An 18,635-nucleotide genomic window follows, 5' to 3' on the forward strand; every position below is an offset into this window, starting at 1 on the left:
CTGTGGATAACTTTCTTAGCTTGATATGAGATCAAAGTATTTTTCATTTTACTTATTTTCAGACCAGGTGGCTGAGTGTAATGAAATCTTTATATACTACAGTACTTTTGCTCAGTAGTTCTTCCTGCATCCTCACTGAGCTCTTTGGGGGACAGAAATATGTCCTCAATAGGAATAAACTGGAATATTTTATGGCATGCTAATGTGGCATGTCTTGTTTTCTGTTTCATTCCCAGTATCAGGGTGCTATCCAGAACCCAGGCTATGTGTGTATGGCTGAGGAAGCACATTGTGACAGTGCAGGGATCAGAACAATGACACTGTTTCTGTTCTGGGTTAGTCAGAATTCCAAGCCTATTGTTCTAAAAGTAGAGCTGGCATTATTTTTCTTCAAGCAGTATTTGCCCATATTGAGCCCTGTTTGTCACTTTTCTGCCCTCTCACATAGCCTTTAGAAATGTTTTTCTGCAATTTGTGCTCATTGATTTGGTATTATTTTGACCCAAAGAGTTTAGGATTATTTGCAGATGTGAGGATTTCCCTCTTCTAGATCATATTTTTTAAAAATTAAGTTACCCCTGGTTTTTCTCAGTGGTTAGAGGGTTGGCCCATGGACCCAAGGGTCACAGGTTCGAATCCCAGTCAAGGGCACATACCTTAGTTGCAGGTTTGATCCCAGCCCCAGAATGTGTAGGAAGCAACCAATTGATGTCTCTCTCTCACATCGATGTTTCTCTTTCTTTCTTCTCCTCCTCCCTTTCACTCTCTCTAAAAATCAATAGAAAAAATATTGTCGGTGAGGATTAAAGAAATTTTTAAATTAAAGTAGTCCTAGGTTTGATACCTTATGGAACTCGTTGATTTGGTCATGAAATTTGAAGGGGCCTGAGAAATTGTCCAGTTTTAGAGATGTCAGAATCTTTAAATTGTGGGCCCCATAATTAGAAACTAACCCAAGTGATACACTTCATATTGTTTTTATACAGACAAGTTTGTGATATTTAGAAATGTTGTGTTATTTGGTGATTCATATACATATCTCCACACTGACAGGTATCTTCTTGATGGACTCATTTTTCTTTCATCTCCATCCATTTCTTTTGAAAACCTGAGCTATACTGTTGGGACAGATGCTTGTAATTCAAACACATCCTAAGGGTTTGCACTCCAAAAGGAACTATAGAAACCTAAAACACAATTCATACTCATCAAAATCTGTGACTCTCTCATGAGGTTGTCACTTCATTTCCACCAGAGTTCTATATACATTTTCACAATGGTTGATTCCTTTGAGTTCAGGGCAGCTCAGCAATGGCAAATGAGGGCTGTATGGGTTTGAGATTGGAACACCTGCACTTCTGTGAGAACAAATGAGTCTTTGGGCAGCTATTGACTTCTTTTGCGTTTATAAGCCAACCCAGATGTGCTATTATTCAGGCCTGTCTTCCCTACTCAGTATTTGTGTGGGGACTCAAGGTCAAGAAATTATATCTCTCTTTCTTACTTTATTTTTATTTGTGTTTTCCCATTGTTTCTCCCTGTCACAATCTGTGTCTGAATTCTGTGACCCAGTTGTCTCCTCAGCTTCATTGTCATTTCCAAATTTGGTAAGCAAAGCTTTCAGTTTATTTTGTAGCATTTCCCTTTTTTAATCTTTATTCAAATTATTTGTAATCTATATAGCACACAGAATACGTATCCTTTGTTGCTACCATTTGTTTCCTATCTCTACAACATTTTCCTACCCAGAATTAAATAGGACCAAATAAACTTTATATGGGTTGAGAACCTGATTCTCTTTCAGCTTTGTCAAAAACGACTGAGAAGTGTCACTTTTAATTCTGAGGAGACAGTTTTTTTTCTGTCATTAGGAAGGTAGATAGATTTGAAAGGGGAGATGAATTTGGAGGCTTGGATGAGTGCCCAGTTTTTTATTTTTATTAATTTGGGAGAGGAAGAGAGAGAGAGAGAGAGAGAGAGAAGAGAGAGAGAGAGAGAGAAACATCAATGATGAGAGAGAATCATTGACCACCTGCCTTCCGCATGCCTCATACTGGGGCTCGAGCCCGCATGTGTGCTGACCGGGAATTGAACCGTGACCCCCAGGTTCATAGGTTGATGCTCAACCACTGAGCCACGCTGACCTGGGTGAGTGTCCAGTTTTTATTAGTGGACATTGTAGTTTCAGGCCCCTTTGATACATTAGGCCATTGAGTGGTTTGTGGTTTTTTCTTGGTCATTTTTAGCATTTTTGGGGGTGGGTGGAAGGAGAAAGTTTTATATTATTTTTTCTTACATTAGTTCATGATGAAGCAGAACTTGAGAATTGCAGTGTCCAGGTTTGTCTTGTAGGATCTTTATAGCAAGTTAACAGAGTCAATAAAAGTTCATTGACTCAATGGGGGTGCCATGCTAAACTTTGAGAAAGAAACAAAAACCACATCAAGGAGCTAATAGTTTTGTAAAGGAAATGACATCACCACAAATGCTGGGCACTAGATTTTAAAAGGGTGAGGTAGTGGAGGACCTGGAAACCATGTTAGATGAAGAATGATTAAGGAAGTAGGAATATTTAGTCTGGAGAAGAGATATCTTATTTTGAGGATATGATTGCCATTCTGGCTAATCCTCACCCGAGGATATCTTTCCATTGATTTTTAGAGAGAGTGGAGAAGGGCGAAGGAGAAACAGAGAGAAACATCAATGTGAGAGAGACACATGGATTGGTTGTCTCCTGTGAACCCAGGACCCTTCAGTCCGCGGGCTGACGGTCTATCCAATGAGCCAAACCGGCTAGGGCATGATGGCCATTCTGTATCATGGCTGATATTATCCTGCCTTTTCCTGGTCTTTTAGGAAAAACCTTAGAAGTTGCTTTTAGTCCTTTTTCACCCTACATCCAATCAGATATAAAATTTTGTCTATTTCTAGATATAACATATTTCTTGATTTTTGTCTCTTCTTTCTATTCTCAGTTGCTCCCATACTATGTCAGGCATTTGAAATCATTGTCTGTAGGAGAATTGGTTCCTAGTCTCTATTTTCTTCATCTCTGTCCTCCATTACATTCTCAGAATAATCTTCCCCCGAACAGTTTTAATTGTATCACTTCCCTATTTAAACACTTCAGTGGTTCTATCTCAAACTCTTATAATCTTGCCCCCCTCCCCTTACCCTGTTCATACTTTACCTTTTAGTCAATCTTATTCAGTAGTCTTAGAACCTGCTCAAGGCTTTCTTAGCTTTTTAACCTTCTTTAAACTATTTCTTCACACTATTATGGAAAAGAGAACTGATCATGTTTTACTAGTATGTTGCTTTATATACCAAAATTAGGATCAGCTGGCAAAAGAGCCCATGAATTTTCTCTTGAATAGTGTTGTCTAATAATTAAAGGATGGAGAGCTTCCAAACATTGGACATACTTTAGTAGAGGCTAGGGAGCTAGCTGGTTTGGATGCAGTAAAAGCAGTGGTTACTTATATTAGGGGCTGTAGGGCCCAGACAGAAAGAGAAAGCATGGTTCTCTGCTGTCAAGAAACTTAAGTTTACATGTAAGGTACCACACTTATTTGGCCAACAATAGCCAAAGTCACACACACACACACACACACACACACACACACACACACACACACACACACACCCTGATCATGTCACTCATTTACTTACAGTCTTTCAATGACTTTTTAGGATAGCAGTAAAAATCCTTACCATAGTTCATAATCCCTTGCATGATCTGACACCCGCCTACCTCCCTAGTATGATCTGCCAGTATCCCTTTTACTTGCCCATGATCCAAATATTTTATACCCTCACTGTGCTGTTCCTTGTGTCTGGAATGCTTTATCCACGCCTCTTCCCCTTGCTAACTCTTCATCCTCAAAGGCTCAGCTTAAATGTCACTTCCTCAGGGAAACCTTTGTTAACATCTCCTTCATCCTCCCCCCACCCCACAGTAGGTTAGGCTACTCTGTTAGTTTCTCTTAGCATTTTTTTCATAGCATTTGTCATAGTTATAATTAAGATTGTAATTAAAAAGTTGTTTGTTTTATGATTGTAATTTCTAGGAACTGTTTTGATTACCATTATATATCCAGCAATTCTCACAATGCCTGGCACACAGTGGACATTCAATAAATGTTTGAATAAATAAATAAATGAATGAATAAAACTTCTAGGATGAAAAAGGTGGTTCAGTGTCAGGCGGGGAACAGGTAGGAATGGACACGTTGTGTTCAAGAGTTCCAGCCAAAAAAAAAAGAGTTCCAGCCAGGCTAGCTCACAAGAGGATCTGTGTAATGAGAGATGGGATACATAGGCTGGGAGTGAGGGGAGGATGGTTGTAGCCATCTTTAAAAGTTTAGTTGAGATATTAAAGTAAAATACTTTAGTTGCTGTTATTATAAAACTTGAACAGGGAGCCTACAAGTTGAAGTTTTAGGAAGGCTTTCCAAATAAGAATCTAAGCTGTACTGGAATTTGGAGAGCCTGGGGGCAGATGCCCAGTTCGGGCAGTACAGCAGTGGTTCAGAGAAGAGATGACACAATGTGACATAGATCAAAGGCAAGAGAGAAAATGAAGAGGCAAAATCAACAGTAAGTCAAGGAGATAAAGTTAGAAATAGATGGATTGAGGAAGCAATTGGGATGTGTTGCAGCAAAACTTGAAGAAACACTCGTTGTGCCCGGGGAAATGGGATGGGAGAGAGAAGAAAGTATTATTTACAGTAGCAGGGAGGTTTGGCCTGAGGTTATCAAGTAGGGGGAGGCAGAGTGGTCAGATCTAGAGGTAGATATTTCTAGAGGAAGGTGGAGTTAAGTTTTAGGACAAGCCCTTTGAACCAGCAACTCCACCCACAGAAGGACCACCTTTTCTGTGCTTATGCAGAGAGAACATTTGAGGCTCCTCTTTGTCTTTGTCTATTCCAGAATGCAATCTTGACTTGACTTTGGCATAACTAGAAGGCTCATTAAAGTGTTTTTCCCCAAACAAAAGATCAATCTGTCCTCAAAGGTAAATTCTGCCTCCACTTCCTCAGAAATTCTAGGAGAAGGTAACAACAGGTAGGAATGAACAAGTTGTGTTCAAGAGTACTGGAAGCTTTAGAATATCAGTTTATCCTCACTTCCAGTCATAAAGGTTACAGAATGTTGGGGTTCAATGTGGTAATGCCAATCAAATATTTTCATATGAATATAATTTGACCCTGCAGTTTCACTTCTAGAAATCCATGCTATGGTAAGACTCATAGAAATATATAGTGCAGCTTTGATAGTAATATTAAAACATTATAAACAATTTAAATGTGCATCAGTTGGGATATGACTGAATAAATTATGGTCTATCCATAATATGGAATAAATACTATGCAGCTATTAAAAAGAATGAGGTAGATCTCTTATGTACTGACATGGATGGGTTTCCATGACATACCAGAGTATAGAAAAAAGTTAGATACATGTTGATCCTTGAACAATGCAGGGATTAAGGACATATAACTTTTGATTCTCACCAAACTTAATAGCCTTACTGATAACATAGTCGATGAACATGTTTTGTATGTTATATGTTTTATATACTGCATTCTTACTTCTTCTAAAGTAAGCTAGAGAAAAGGTTATTAAGAAATCATAAGGAGCCCTAGCCAGTTTGGCTTAGTGGATAGAGCGTCGGCCTGCGGTCTGAAGGGTCCCAGGTTCGATTCCAGCCAAGGGCACATGCCCAGGTTGCGGGCTTGATCCCTAGTAGGGGGCATGCAGGAGGCAACTGATCAATGATTCTCTCTCATCATTGATGTTTCTATATCTTTCTCCCTCTTCCTTCCTCTCTGAAATCAATAAAGAAACATATTTTTAAAAAATGAAATCATAAGGAAGACAAAATACACTTACAGTATTCTTTGGAAAAAAACTGTGCAAGTGGACCTGCGCAGTTCAAACCTGTGTTGTTCAAGGCCAACTACTAGTATATATGGAAGTAAGTCTGGAAGGATGTATATGAAAAATACTAACTCACTACTTTTGGGTAGTGGGATGGGGAAATGATACAGGAGTTTCTAAAGAAAAAAGTTAAAGATTTGTAAAAATAATATGCTACTTTTATAATTAAAAAATTGTAAACTCATTAACTTTCTTTGCAGGCACATTGGACAGGGGCCTCTTTATCACTTTCCTTTCCTGTGGGATTTACAATTATATTGTCGGGGTGTGTGTTTGGTTTTTTTTTGTTTTGTTTTTTGAGAGGGTAGAACTCTCTTACCTTCCCTTCCCTTTTTTTTTTAATAAACATTGTGATTTTTCCATTGTTTTTATTTATTTTTTATTTTTTTAAATTGAAAGTTTTTTTTTAAATTTTTTTATTGATTAAGATATTACATATGTGTCCTCATCCGTCCATTAACCTCCCAACCCCCTCCCACTCTTGCCCTCACTCCCCTGGTGTTCCTGTCCATTGGTTAGGCTTATATTCATGCATACAAGTCCTTTGGTTGATATCTCCTCCTTTCTCCCACCCTCCCCTATCTTCCCTCTGAGGTCTGGCAGTCTGATCAATGCTTCTCTGTCTCTGGATCTATCCCTGTTCATCAGTTCATGTTGTTCATTATATTCCACAAATGAGTGACATCATGTGGTATTTATCTTTCTCTGACTGGTTTATTTCACTTAGCATAATGCTCTCCAGCTCCATCCATGCTGTTGCAAATGGTAAGAACTCCTTTTTTACTGCAGCATAGTATTCCATTGTGTAGATGTACCATAGTTTTTTAATCCACTCATCTGCTGATGGGCACTTAGCCTGTTTCCAAATCTTAGCTATGGTAAATTGTGCTGCTCTGAACATAGGGGTGCATATATCCTTTCTGATTGGTGTTTCTAGTTTCTTAGGATATATTCCTAGAAGTGGGATTACTGGGTCAAATGAGAGTTCCATTTTTAGTTTTTTGAGGAAACTCCATACTGTTCTCCACAGTGGCTGCACCAGTCTGCATTCCCACCAGCAGTGCAAAAGAGTTCCTTTTTCTCCACATCCTCGCCAACACTTGTCGTTTGTTGATTTGTTAATGATAGCCATTCTGACAGGTGTGAGATGGTACCGCATTGTTGTTTTGATTTACATCTCTCGGATAATTAGTGACTTTGAGCATGTTTTCATATGTCTCTTGGCTTTCCTTCTGTCCTTCTTTGAAAAGTGTCTATTTAGGTCCTTTGCCCATTTTTTTTATTGGGTTGTTTATCTTCCTTTTGTTAAGTTGTATGAGTTCCCTGTAAATGTTGGAGATTAAACCAGTATCGGTGATGACATTGGCAAATATGTTCTCCCATGCAGTGGGCTTTCTTGTTGTTTTGTTGATGGTTTCTTTTGCTGTGCAGAAGCTTTTTATTTTGATGTAGTCCCATTTGTTTATTTTCTCTTTAGTTTCCATTGCCCTAGGAGCAGTATTGGTGAAGAAGTTCCTTCGGCATATGTCTGAGATTTTGCTGCCTGTGGATTCCTCTAGTATTTTTATGGTTTCCCATCTTATGTTTAAGTCCTTTATCCATTTTGAGTTTACTTTGTGTATGGTGTAAGATGGTGGTCTAGTTTCATTTTTTTGCATGTAAATGTCCAATTTTCCCAACACCATTTATTGAAGAGACTGTCTTGACTCCATTGTATGTTCATGCCTCCTTTGTCAAATATTAATTGGGCATAGTGGTTTGGGTCAATTTCTGGGTTCTCTATTTTTTTTTAAATATATTTTTATTGATTTTTTACAGAGAGGAAGGGAGAGGTAGAGAGAGTTAGAAACATCGATGAGAGAGAAACATCAATCAGCTGCCATCCTGCACGCCCCCTACTGAGGATGTACCCAAAACCAAGGTACATGCCCTTGACTGGAATCGAACCTGGGACCCTTGAGTCCACAGGCCGACGCTCTATCCACTAAGCCAAACTGGTTAGGGCTGGGTTCTCTATTCTATTCAATTGATCTATATGTCTGTTCTTGTGCCAGCACCAGGCTGTTTTAAGAACAGTGGCTTTGTAATACAGCTTGATATCTGGTATTGAGATCCCACCTACTTTGTTCTTCTTTCTCAGGATTGCTGCAGCTATTCGGGGTCTTTTTTTATTCCAGATGAATTTTTGGAAAGTTTGTTGTAGGTCTGTGAAATATGCCGTTGGTATTTTAATGGGGATTGCATTGAATCTATAGATTGCTTTGGGTAGTATGGACATTTTGATGATGTTGATTCTACCAATCCATGAACACGGTATGTTCTTCCATCTGTTTATGTCTTCCTCTATCTCTTTTTTCAGTGTCCTGTAGTTTTTCGCATATAGGTCTTTTACCTCCTTAGCTAAATTTATTCCTAGGTATCTTAATTTTTTTGGTGCGATGGTAAATGGGATTGCTTTTTTAGTCTCTCTATAAGTTCACTATTGGTGTAAAGAAATGCCATAGATTTATTGACATTAATTTTGTATCTTGCTACATTGCCAAATTCATTTATTAAGTCTAATAATTTTTTGATGGAGTCTTTAGGGTTTTCTATGTACAATATCGTGTCATCTGCGAATAAGGACAGTTTTACTTCTTCTTTTCCAATTTGGATGCCTTTTATTTCTTCTTCTTGTCTGATAGCAATGGCTAGTACTTCCAGTACTATGTCAAACAGGAGTGGTGAGAGTGGGCATCCCTGTCTTGTTCCTGTTCTTAGGAGAAATGGTTTTATTTTTTGTCCATTGAGTATGATGTTGGCTGTGGGTTTTTCATATATGACTTCTATTATGTTGAGGTATGATCCTTCTATTCCCACCTTGCTGAGAGTTTTTATCAAGAAGGGGTGTTGGATTTTGTCAAATGCTTTTTCTGCATCAATTGAAATGATTATGTGATTTTTATATCTCAGTTTATTTATGTGATTTATCACGTTTATTGATTTGCAGATATTGTACCATCCTTGCATCCCCGGGATTAATCCTACTTGGTCATGGTTTATGATCTTTCTGATATATTGCTGGATCTGATTTGCTAGAATTTTGTTGAGGATTTTGGCATCTATGTTCATGAGGGATATTGGCCTGTAATTCTCTTTCATTGTGTTGTCTTTATCTGGTTTTGGTATTAGGGTGATGCTGGCTTCATAGAAGGAGCTTGGAAGTGTTCCTTCCTCTTGAATTTTTTGGAATAGTCTGAGGAGGATAGGTTTTTGTTCTTCCTTGAATGTTTGGTATAACTCCCCTGTGAAGCCATCTGGCCCCAGGCTTTTGTTCGCTGGAAGCTTTTTGATGACTGCTTCAATTTCCTCCATAGTTATCCGCCTATTGAGATTTTTAGAATCTTCCTGATTGAGTTTTGGAAGATTGTATTTTTCTAGGAATATGTCCATTTCATCCAGGTTGTCTAGTTTGTTGGAGTACAGTTGTTCATAGTATTTTTTTAATGATCCTTTGTATTTCTGTGGGGCCTGTTGTTATTTCTCCTCTCTCATTTCTGATTTTGTTTATTTGAGTCCTCTCTCTTTGCTTCTTGGTGAGCCTGGCTAGAGGTTCAGCAACCTTGTTTATTCTTTCAAAGAACCAGCTCTTGGTTTCATTGATCTTTTGTATTATTTTTTTGGTCTCTATGTCATTTATTTCTGCTCTGATCTTTATTACTCCTTCCTTCTGCTCATTCTGGGCTTTTCTTGTTGCTCTCTTTCTAATTCTTTGAGTTGTAGAGTTAGATGATTTACTACCATTTTTTTTCTTGTTTTTTGAGGTAGGCCTGTAGAGCTATAAACTTCCCCCTCAGGACTGCTGTCATTGTGTCCCATAGATTTTGGATTGTTGTGTTTTTGTTGTCATTAGTTTCCAGGATGCTTTTAATTTCTTCTTTGATCTCATTGGTAACCCAGTCTTTATTTAATAGCATGCTATTCAGCTTCCAAGTGTTTGAGATTTTTGGATTGTTTTTATTGTAGTTTATTTCTAATTTTATGGCATTGTGGTCTGAGAAGATGCTTGGTATGATTTCAATCTTCTTGAATTTGGGGAGACTTTGCTTGTGACCCAATATGTGGTATTTTTTTGAAACTGTCCCATGTGCACTTGAGAAGAACCTATATTCTGTGGCTTTGGGATGCAATGTTCTGAAGATGTTAGCTAAGTCCATCTGATCTAGTGAGTCATTTAGGATTGCTGTGTCTTTGCTGATTTTTTTGTCTAGAGGATTTATCCACTGATGTCAGTGGTGTATTAAAGTCCCCTACTATGATTGTATTGTTGTTGATCTCTCCTTTGATATCTTCCAGGAGTTTTGTTATGTATTTGGGTGCTCCTGCGTTGGGTGCATATATATTTATCAGGGTTATATCCTGTTGTATCGATACCTTTAGTATTATGAAGTGGCCTTCCTTATCTCTTGTTATGGCCTTCACTTTGAGTTCTATTTTGTCAGATATAAGTATTGCTACCCCAGCTTTTGTTTCATTTCCATTTGCCTGAAAGATATTTTTCCATCCCTTTCAATCTGTGTGAGTCCCTTGTTCTGAGGTGGGTTTCTTGTAGATAGCATATATATGGGTCGTGTTTTTTTGTTGTTGTTGTTCAAATTAGTGTTTTGGGTTTCTTTTTTTTTAATTTCTTTATTGATTAAGGTATTACATATGTGTCCTCATCCCTCCATTAATCACCCAACCCCCTCCCATTCATGCCCTCACCCCCCTGGTGTTCATGTCCATTGGTTAGGCTTATATTCATGAATATAAGTCCTTTGGTTGATCTCTCCTCCTTTCCCCCCAGAGGCAGAGAAGTATGGTGTTTTTTTTATCCATTCAGCCACTCGATGTCTTTTGATTGGAGCATTTAGTCCATTTACGTTTAAAGTTATTACTGAAAGGTTCTTGTTTGTAGTCATATCTATTTTTGTGTCTTCTTACCTTTTTATTTCTTCTTTTTACAGTATTCTTTTTAGCATTTCTTGCATTGCTGGTTTGGTGGTGATAAACTCCCTTAGCCTTTTTTTGTCTGCGAAGCTCCTGATTTCCCCTTCAATTTTGATTGATAGTCTTGCTGGATAGAGTATTCTTGGATTCAGTCCTTTGCTTTGCAACACTTTGTATACCTCCTTCCATTCCCTTCTAGCTTGTTGTGTTTCTGTTGAGAAATCATTTGATAATCTGATGGGGGGATCCTTTGTAGGTAACCCTCTGTCTCTCTCTTGCTGTCTTTAAGATTCTCTCTTTGTCGTTAATATTTGCCATTGAAATTATGACGTGTCTTGGTGTGGGTCTTTTGGGATTGATCCTGCTTGGGACTCTCTGTACTTGTGTAACTTTTTTCTTCCCCATATCCAGGAAGTTTTCTGTCATTATTTCTTCAAATAGATTTTCTAATCCTTGCTGTTCTTCTTGTCCTTCTGGCAGCCCTATTATACGTATGTTACTTTGTTTCATGTTGTCCCAAAGCTCCATTAGGCTTTCCTCCTGCTTTTTAATTTTTTTCTCCAGTTGCTGTTCAGATTGGGCTTGTTTCTCTACCTGATCTTCTAACTCACTAATTCGGTCCTCTGCTTCTTCTAGTCTACTGTTGAAACTTTCCATGGTGTTTTTATTTTTTTTATTTTTTATTTTTTCCCATGGTGTTTTTAAATGTAGCTATATCACTTTTCATTTCTTCCTGATTCTTGCATAGGTTATTGATTTTTCTCATCCATCCGATGTATGAATTCCACGATCATTACTCTGAATTCTTTTTCGGTCATGTTGCATGCTTCAATTTCACTAATTTCTTTTCTTGGCAATTCCTCATTTTCTTTCCTCCGGGGATTGTGTCATCTCCCCATTCTGACTATCACCAGAAGGTTCAAACTCCGAGTTGTGTGGACCTGGGCCGTGTGCAGTGGGAGCTTTGCACCACCCGAGTGTCACTGAAGAGCTCCTACACTAGGACGTGTGGCTGCCGTGGGTTGGTGGGAACCAGGCTCGCCCAGGGTCAGTGCTACCAGCGTTCAGTGTGGTCTCGTGTGCACACCTAGAATCAGGGACCCCGCCTGCACTGCGCTGTTGGTGTGCCAAAAATGAGTCCCCTAGCGTATGCCAGGAGTCAGAGTTTCCCTGTGTCTGCACCAAGAATCGAGTATTAGAGTCTCTGTTGCCTGGTGTGGCTTCTCACTGATAATCGGGGTTCCCGTGTGCACATGCACCAAGAATTGGAGTCACTGGCTCTTAGCGTGAATGTGCTGTGAGTCAGGGATCCTCAAGTCAGTGGTGGTCAGTGCTGCCTCTTGCCAGGAGAATCTGGGTCCCAGTCACCATGGAGGACTGGGTTGCACAGTAGCACTGTGGCGTGCCTGCACTGCCCTTACCTTCCTTTTGAGACACAATGTACCTTATCTTTTCTCTGAATAAAACAAAACTCAATTTTGTAACTCAAGACCAGCAGTTTCAAGCTTTATTGGGCATCAGAGTCACCATCCTACCTAATAATAGACAAATATGCAAATTGACCATACCTTCGCTATGCCCGCGATTGGCCAGGAGGCACGGGGTGGCGGGACTCGGGGTGGCCAGGGTGGCCGATCGGGCCGGCGGGACGCTGAGCTCGCGTTGCCAGCGGCGGCTCGAGCTCAGCGTCTGCGCCATGGCTGTGCTGCATCACAGAAGGGGCCTCTGGGGCAGCCAGCTCACGTCCCACCGCGGACCATCAAAAGCGGGGGAGCTGGGTGCCTGTCCGCTCAGGCACCAGCGAACAGGCACCCAGCTCCCCCGCGATCGAAAGCAAAAGCGTGGTAGCTGGGTGCCTGTCCACTCAGGCACCAGCAGACAGGCACCCAGCTCCCCCGTGATCGAAAGCGAAAGCGTGTAGGGGACCCTACACGTGCATGATTCAATTATGCACTGGGCCTCTAGTATTTAATAACAATTGATGCTTGGTAAAAATGCAGATTCCTGAGCCTGCTCAATAGGATTTGAGTCAGTGTCTGTGGTGGAGTCTATGATCTTTCAGAGGCATCCCAGTTGATCAGTGAGAAACCCTGTGTTTGGGGAAATGACCACTGATTGTGCCACCTCCCTCTCATTATTCTCTGTGATAAGCAAAGGGAACAAGGGATGCGATGATTCATCATGGACATCTTTGTGGGTCACAAATGGTTGGGTTCATCTGAATGGGAAAAATGAATAAAACACAGTTAAGTAGATGAGATTTTAGTAATAAGTGTTGTTTTAAAGTAGCATATTTGAAGTGGGCCATTTGAGTTGAGGCTGGTCTTGTGGGCTTCCTTGGCAGTGACTTTCACATAATTATTAGTTATGAGTGGAAAGGGACCTTGGCAAATTGTGAGGCCTTAGAATTCAGATGATTTTTTAAAAAATCCTCACCTGAGGATATGTTTTCCATTGGTTTTCAGAGTGGAAGAAAGGAAGACAGGAAGGAAAAGGGAGAGGAAGAGGGAGAGAGGGAGAGGAAGAGTGGGAGGGAGGGAGGGAGGGAGAGAAGGAGAAAGAGAGAAGAGAGAGAAAGAAACATCAATGTAAGAGAAACATTAATCAGTTTCCTCCCATATGCGTCCTGACTGGGGATGCAACCCACAATCCAGGCCTGTGCCCTGACCAAGAATCAAACTGTAACCTTTTTGGTGTACTGGACCCAGCTCCAACCAGCTAAGCCACCTGACCAGGCCGAATTCAAATGATTTTTTAAAAATATGTTGTTATTGATTTCAGAGAGGAAGGGAGAGGGAGAGAGAGTTAGAAACATCCATGATGAGAGAGAATCTTCCATCAGCTGCCTCCCGCTTGCTCCCTACTGGGGATGGAGCCTGCAACCCAAGCACGTGCCCTGACTGGGAATCAAACCGTGACCTCCTGGTTCATGGGTTGACACTCAACCACTGAGCAACACTGGCTGGGCGAAATTCAGATAATTTTTAAGTGAAGCTTCTGTTTTTGGAAAATGGTGCCTCTAAATATTAAGATGAGGTACTATGTATCTTAAGACTATTTTAACAGTTTTTATGTTAGAATTAGTTTTTTTCTTTATTATAAACAAAATCTCTTAATCAGATGCCCACTGTGGGTTATTAACATATCAGAAGGGTGTTTAGAAAACATATCCCAATTGCTTCCAACAGTTAACCTTGGTAAGGAAGTAAATGGGAATACTTCTTAACTACCTTTCCAAGCCCTCAGTGAAGCTGGCAGCCATCAGTTAAATAAACCATTAGGTTTATTAGTTTGAGAACAGAAGTGTCGACTTGGGCACAGTTTTCTAATTTGCTCATTTACCCAACAATCATTTATTCAGAGGCTACTCTGTGCCTAGTAGATGTTAGATAACTCTACAAATAAAAGCTGAGAACTAACTATTGAGCATCTGAAACTCAAGGGGATCATCTGAATAGGAAAAAAAAATGAATAAAACACAATTTAATAGACTTGAAAACTTAGTAGCAAGTAGAAAACAGAAAGTGGATTCCTTAAAGCAATAGCCTTGTTCTCTTTCTGTAGTCTATTTTAAGTGGGCCTTCTGGCCCAGTATTATCAACCTTGGATTAGGAGCTTTGAGGAAATGGTGGTTTGGTGGTTGTTTTTTTAAAGGATTTTTTAAGTAACGTAGTTACTAAGCAACTTCCATGACCTGCTACTAAGTTGGAGTTCAGCAGGCAAGTCAATTCCAAAGAAGGGAATATATAAACAAGTTGTGAGAGGGGGGAAATGTATTAAGGATAGGTTTGGTGTGTTTTTTTCTGGGTTTAATGCATGTTTCTGCCTTTTACTTATCTTCCCCAAGAAAGGGCTGCCTTGTCAAAAATCTCTTTGTCTCACCTGGTTCTCCTCTTAGCCCACGAGTGAGAAGCACGGCCAGAAAGGAGCCAACTAGAGAGGGCCAGGATGGAGGGCCAAACCCTGGGATGGGGTCAGTGCCCAGGCCGGCTCTAGAAGTATACAGTCCTACTGTTGTGCTCTTGGGCAGTCCAGGGCTTCTGACAGATCAGTCACCGCCCTCTACCTTTAGATTGGGATGCCGCATTGATATTGTGTTGCCAGGTAACCCTCAGAACAGGGACATTGTCCTGCTGCTGTTTCTCTTCGCCCAGCCCCCGCCCATAACATTTAATGGGTGAGTCAGTGACTTAACTACTTCCTGTAGGATTTCAGAGACCGGAGTAGGTAATAAGGACAAATCACTATAACACCAATGCATGAAGAATGAAAGCACATGAATCTAAGCTGTTGGCTTCATTGGTACCAGCGTGAACAAAAAGAAACTGTTGAGAAGAGGTTACTTTGTGAGTTAAAACCTCATTCCCTCCCCTTTAGGCTTTTTAGCATTTCACCTTAATACCCAGCTGAAGGTCAGGTTGCTTTGCTGAGAGAAGGGGGGTGTCAGGTGTTGGAACAGGTGTTTTGTTTTCTGCCGGTACAATCACACAGACTACATGGGGATGCTTCTTGCCAGCCCTCCATGGTGCATGAAAATGCTTTTGTGGAATTTTTTGCCCCTGGAAATGTGTTAATTTTTTAGAGCAGTTCCCCACCTTCAACCCCTAGAATAATTTTTTTTTATCATTATTGATTTCAGAGAGGAAGGGAGAGGGAAAGAGAGATAGAAACATCAATGATGAGAGAGAATCATTGATTGGCTGCCTTCTGCACGTCCCCCAATGGGGATCAAGCCCACAACCCAGGCATGTGCCCTTTACCGGAATCGAACCTGGGACCCTTCAGTCCACAGGCTGATGCTCTATCCACTGAGCCAAACCAGCTAGAGCCCTAGAATAAATTTTGACTTTTAAATTTAGCTAGTCATATGAAGCATGCCTGTTTTCTACCATTTCCACAGCCTGTGCTTTAGATATATCCATTCCATGTGGCAATTATAGACTTGAAAAATGTTGTGGAATTGTGTGTGTGTAATGAGTATCATATTTTAAATGTATTAGGACAATGTCACAGTAAGGCAGTACTATAAAAAAAGGCTTTTATAATAAAGTTATAATGGATATAGTTAGTTTTCCTAATCAGGTTTTCTTAAATTTGGTGTAAACCTATAGTTACACAGAATGATAAGGTAGTTCAGTTGGTTACGATGGTGTCAGCGGGCCTTCAAGCTGGGCCTGTATTTTGATCCTACTGACTAGATGATTTTGGAGGAGGGAGGTATTAGCAGACTTCTAGGTTTGAGAGAATTTAGTTTTAATGTTTAATTGATACTGAAGCCAAAGCCTCTGTTTGTTAAAAGGGAAATAACTACAGAATTTGTTTTAATGTTTGATACTGAGGCCAAAGACCCTGTTTGTTAAAATAGAGATAACTCAGGAGAGCTTTGTGATCTCCTTATCTGGTTGTGAGGTTTGTTTGTTTATACCTTGGCACAGGGTTCCAATATTCCCCTTCAAAAAAGACACCTAGAAACAAATTGGCTTCCTTGCCTAACAATCATTTAATGGCTTTCTAGCCCCTCCACCCTGTTCTCAGGGCCATCTGTTCTCTGCAATCCTCTTTTTGGGGAATTCTTTCCCATCGGCTCTCCTTGGGCCTTAGCGCCTGCTCTAAAGATTTATGAAGGCCACACTGGAACCTCTTTTCAGTTTTCTTTTAAGGATTTCAAGGCAGATAAAAGCCTTTTCCATTTGATACATCAAAATGTTACTCCTTTTCTGGGTGTGTTCTTTCCTTCTATGAGTGTGTGGGGTGGAGAGAAGTCTGCCTTTCTGTGCCTGGAGGAGGGACTCTTCCTATCCATGCAAAGATTGACTGGGCTGGCTCTGGCTGCATGAAGCCAAGTGTCCTCTGGCTCTGGGGCCACTGGCGTGCAGGTTCGGTGTCTCTCCTTGGCTTCATTCTTTCATTACCCTTTCCTTTGTCTTCCTGACAGAGTACAGTCGCTTTGAATCGAAGATACATGACTTGCGAGAACAAATGATGAACAGCAGCATGAGCTCTGGGTCTGGGTCCCTCCGAACAAGTGAGAAGAGGTCCTTGTATGTCAGGTAAGCCCCACTTCCAAGCCGTAGGCCTTGTGCTGCACAAGGGGCGTCTAGTCCAACCCAGCCCTTGTTTACCTAGTGGGGTAGGGAGTGTGTACTCCCAGCACTACGCTTCCAACTGTATGCTCAGGTTGTGTACTTTCTGGCAGGTACTATCTCCTCCTGGTCAGGAGCTGGCTTGGCTTCTTCTTTTTTGTTCATGAATGACTCAGTATGGGAACATTTTAGTGTGCTCCAATCAGAAAAGGCTACTGGGTGATTGTTGCTAGTCAGCATTCAAATAGCACTGGTATGTTCAAAGTATTTTGCTTGCAATTTGTGATTTGAGGGGGAAACTTTGCATCCCTTCCCCCTTTCACGTGTGCATAATACACCCCAGGCTTTGTATCCGAGCATATCAACTACCACTGTGTTCTTAAGAGACCAAGAAACTGACAGGTTGCTGCATTCTTTTTTTTTTTAAATTGTGTTTGTTTGCTCCCTACTGCACTGGTCTACTGTATTGGAGTCATAGGACATGGGGCAGGATGGTGTGCATTCCCCAGGAAGGGCGGGTGGATGTGCAGCTTTGCGTGTATTGCTGCTCAAAATTATTCCAAGATATTGTCCAAGGTTGAGCTTCTGACCCTCAAGGCATATTGTCATACTTTGTCAGGTCAAAGTACAAACCTCCTGGGGAGTTGGACTGCGAAATGAACACTATGACCTCCTGGTAGAATTAATTTCCTTCTTCCTGCCTGGGCTTCTTGGCAAAACTCCAATAGTTGGTGCAAATATGTTGTATCTCTCCAAGGTTAAACTCCTTAGAGAAAGAGGTGGTGGGATTACTCCCCTGAGCCAGTGGCCTCCCTCCTCCCTCCCTGGGTGTTTAATACTTACATATGGGGTTGTATAAAACTCTTGGGTTGAACTTTTTCTAGTGGCTTCTGATACCAGCTGGGGGGTTAGGAGGTGAGGTTGCATATGCTAGTTGCCCGGCAACATGACAACTATTCTGTGCTTGGGGTTGGAAATGAAGATAGCCAACTGACAGAAAGGCTCATTGCAGCTCTTCTCAGGGTGGTTGATATTTTTTTCTTTACTTGGTCATTTGTCCGTGACCCTACTACTGGGAGTGGGGCCGAGGGAGCCCCACTTTGAGCCTGAAGCCCACTAAACCCTTCATGGTTCTTTTCTAAAATAAGCACTCACTTCCACTCCTTGTGTTTTGAGAGCAGCTTTCTTCACATGTGCTGTGCTTACCTCCCACTGAGAAAGGAGGAGAGCAGGAAGGTTGGAGTAGTCTTGGTGATCTTTTCAGTCTCCTAACACTGGGGCACTGATGGGGAGGATCAGCAATGCACTGTGGCCCCCCTGCTAAAGAGGAATATTTATGTGACTTGGTCAGGATTGTTCCGTTCTGTGCTTTCAGCCCCCACAGATGTGGCACTACAGAGTGCGTGGGAAGCTACTCTTTAGGCAAAACAGTTTCTTCAGAGAGCTTTATTTTTAGATTTTCCCTCTCTGTCTATCTTGTGCTAGAGCTCCCCCTGCCTGGGCAGAAGCAGTGGCGTTAGCTCCCAACCTGGAAGACTTGAAGCCCTCTTCTCCCTCTTCTCTGGCTCCGGCCAGGAAAACTCTGGGAGGAGGGTAGAGATGCACTCTGGTTCTAGCTAAGCAGTTTATCCAGTTTACACA

General features: G+C 41.0%; 1 protein-coding gene and 1 non-coding gene across 8 annotated transcripts in view; both read left to right on the forward strand.

Moving 5' to 3' along the window:
- DLG3 (discs large MAGUK scaffold protein 3) overlaps window positions 1–18,635 on the forward strand; it is a 76,405-nt gene that overhangs the window by 19,371 nt on the left and 38,399 nt on the right. For all 7 annotated transcript variants that reach the window (XM_054716432.1, XM_054716439.1, XM_028131846.2 and 4 more), the window contains one exon: window positions 16,847–16,961. In XM_054716432.1, the coding sequence (XP_054572407.1) occupies window positions 16,847–16,961 (115 nt within the window). The remainder of the gene's footprint in view (window positions 1–16,846; window positions 16,962–18,635) is intronic.
- MIR9215B (microRNA mir-9215b) lies at window positions 11,898–11,994 on the forward strand. Its single transcript, NR_128921.2, has one exon. It is a non-coding gene; the product is annotated as a microRNA mir-9215b (primary transcript).

This window comes from Eptesicus fuscus, chromosome 1 (genome assembly GCF_027574615.1).
Source record: "Eptesicus fuscus isolate TK198812 chromosome 1, DD_ASM_mEF_20220401, whole genome shotgun sequence".
Lineage (NCBI taxonomy): Eukaryota > Metazoa > Chordata > Mammalia > Chiroptera > Vespertilionidae > Eptesicus > Eptesicus fuscus.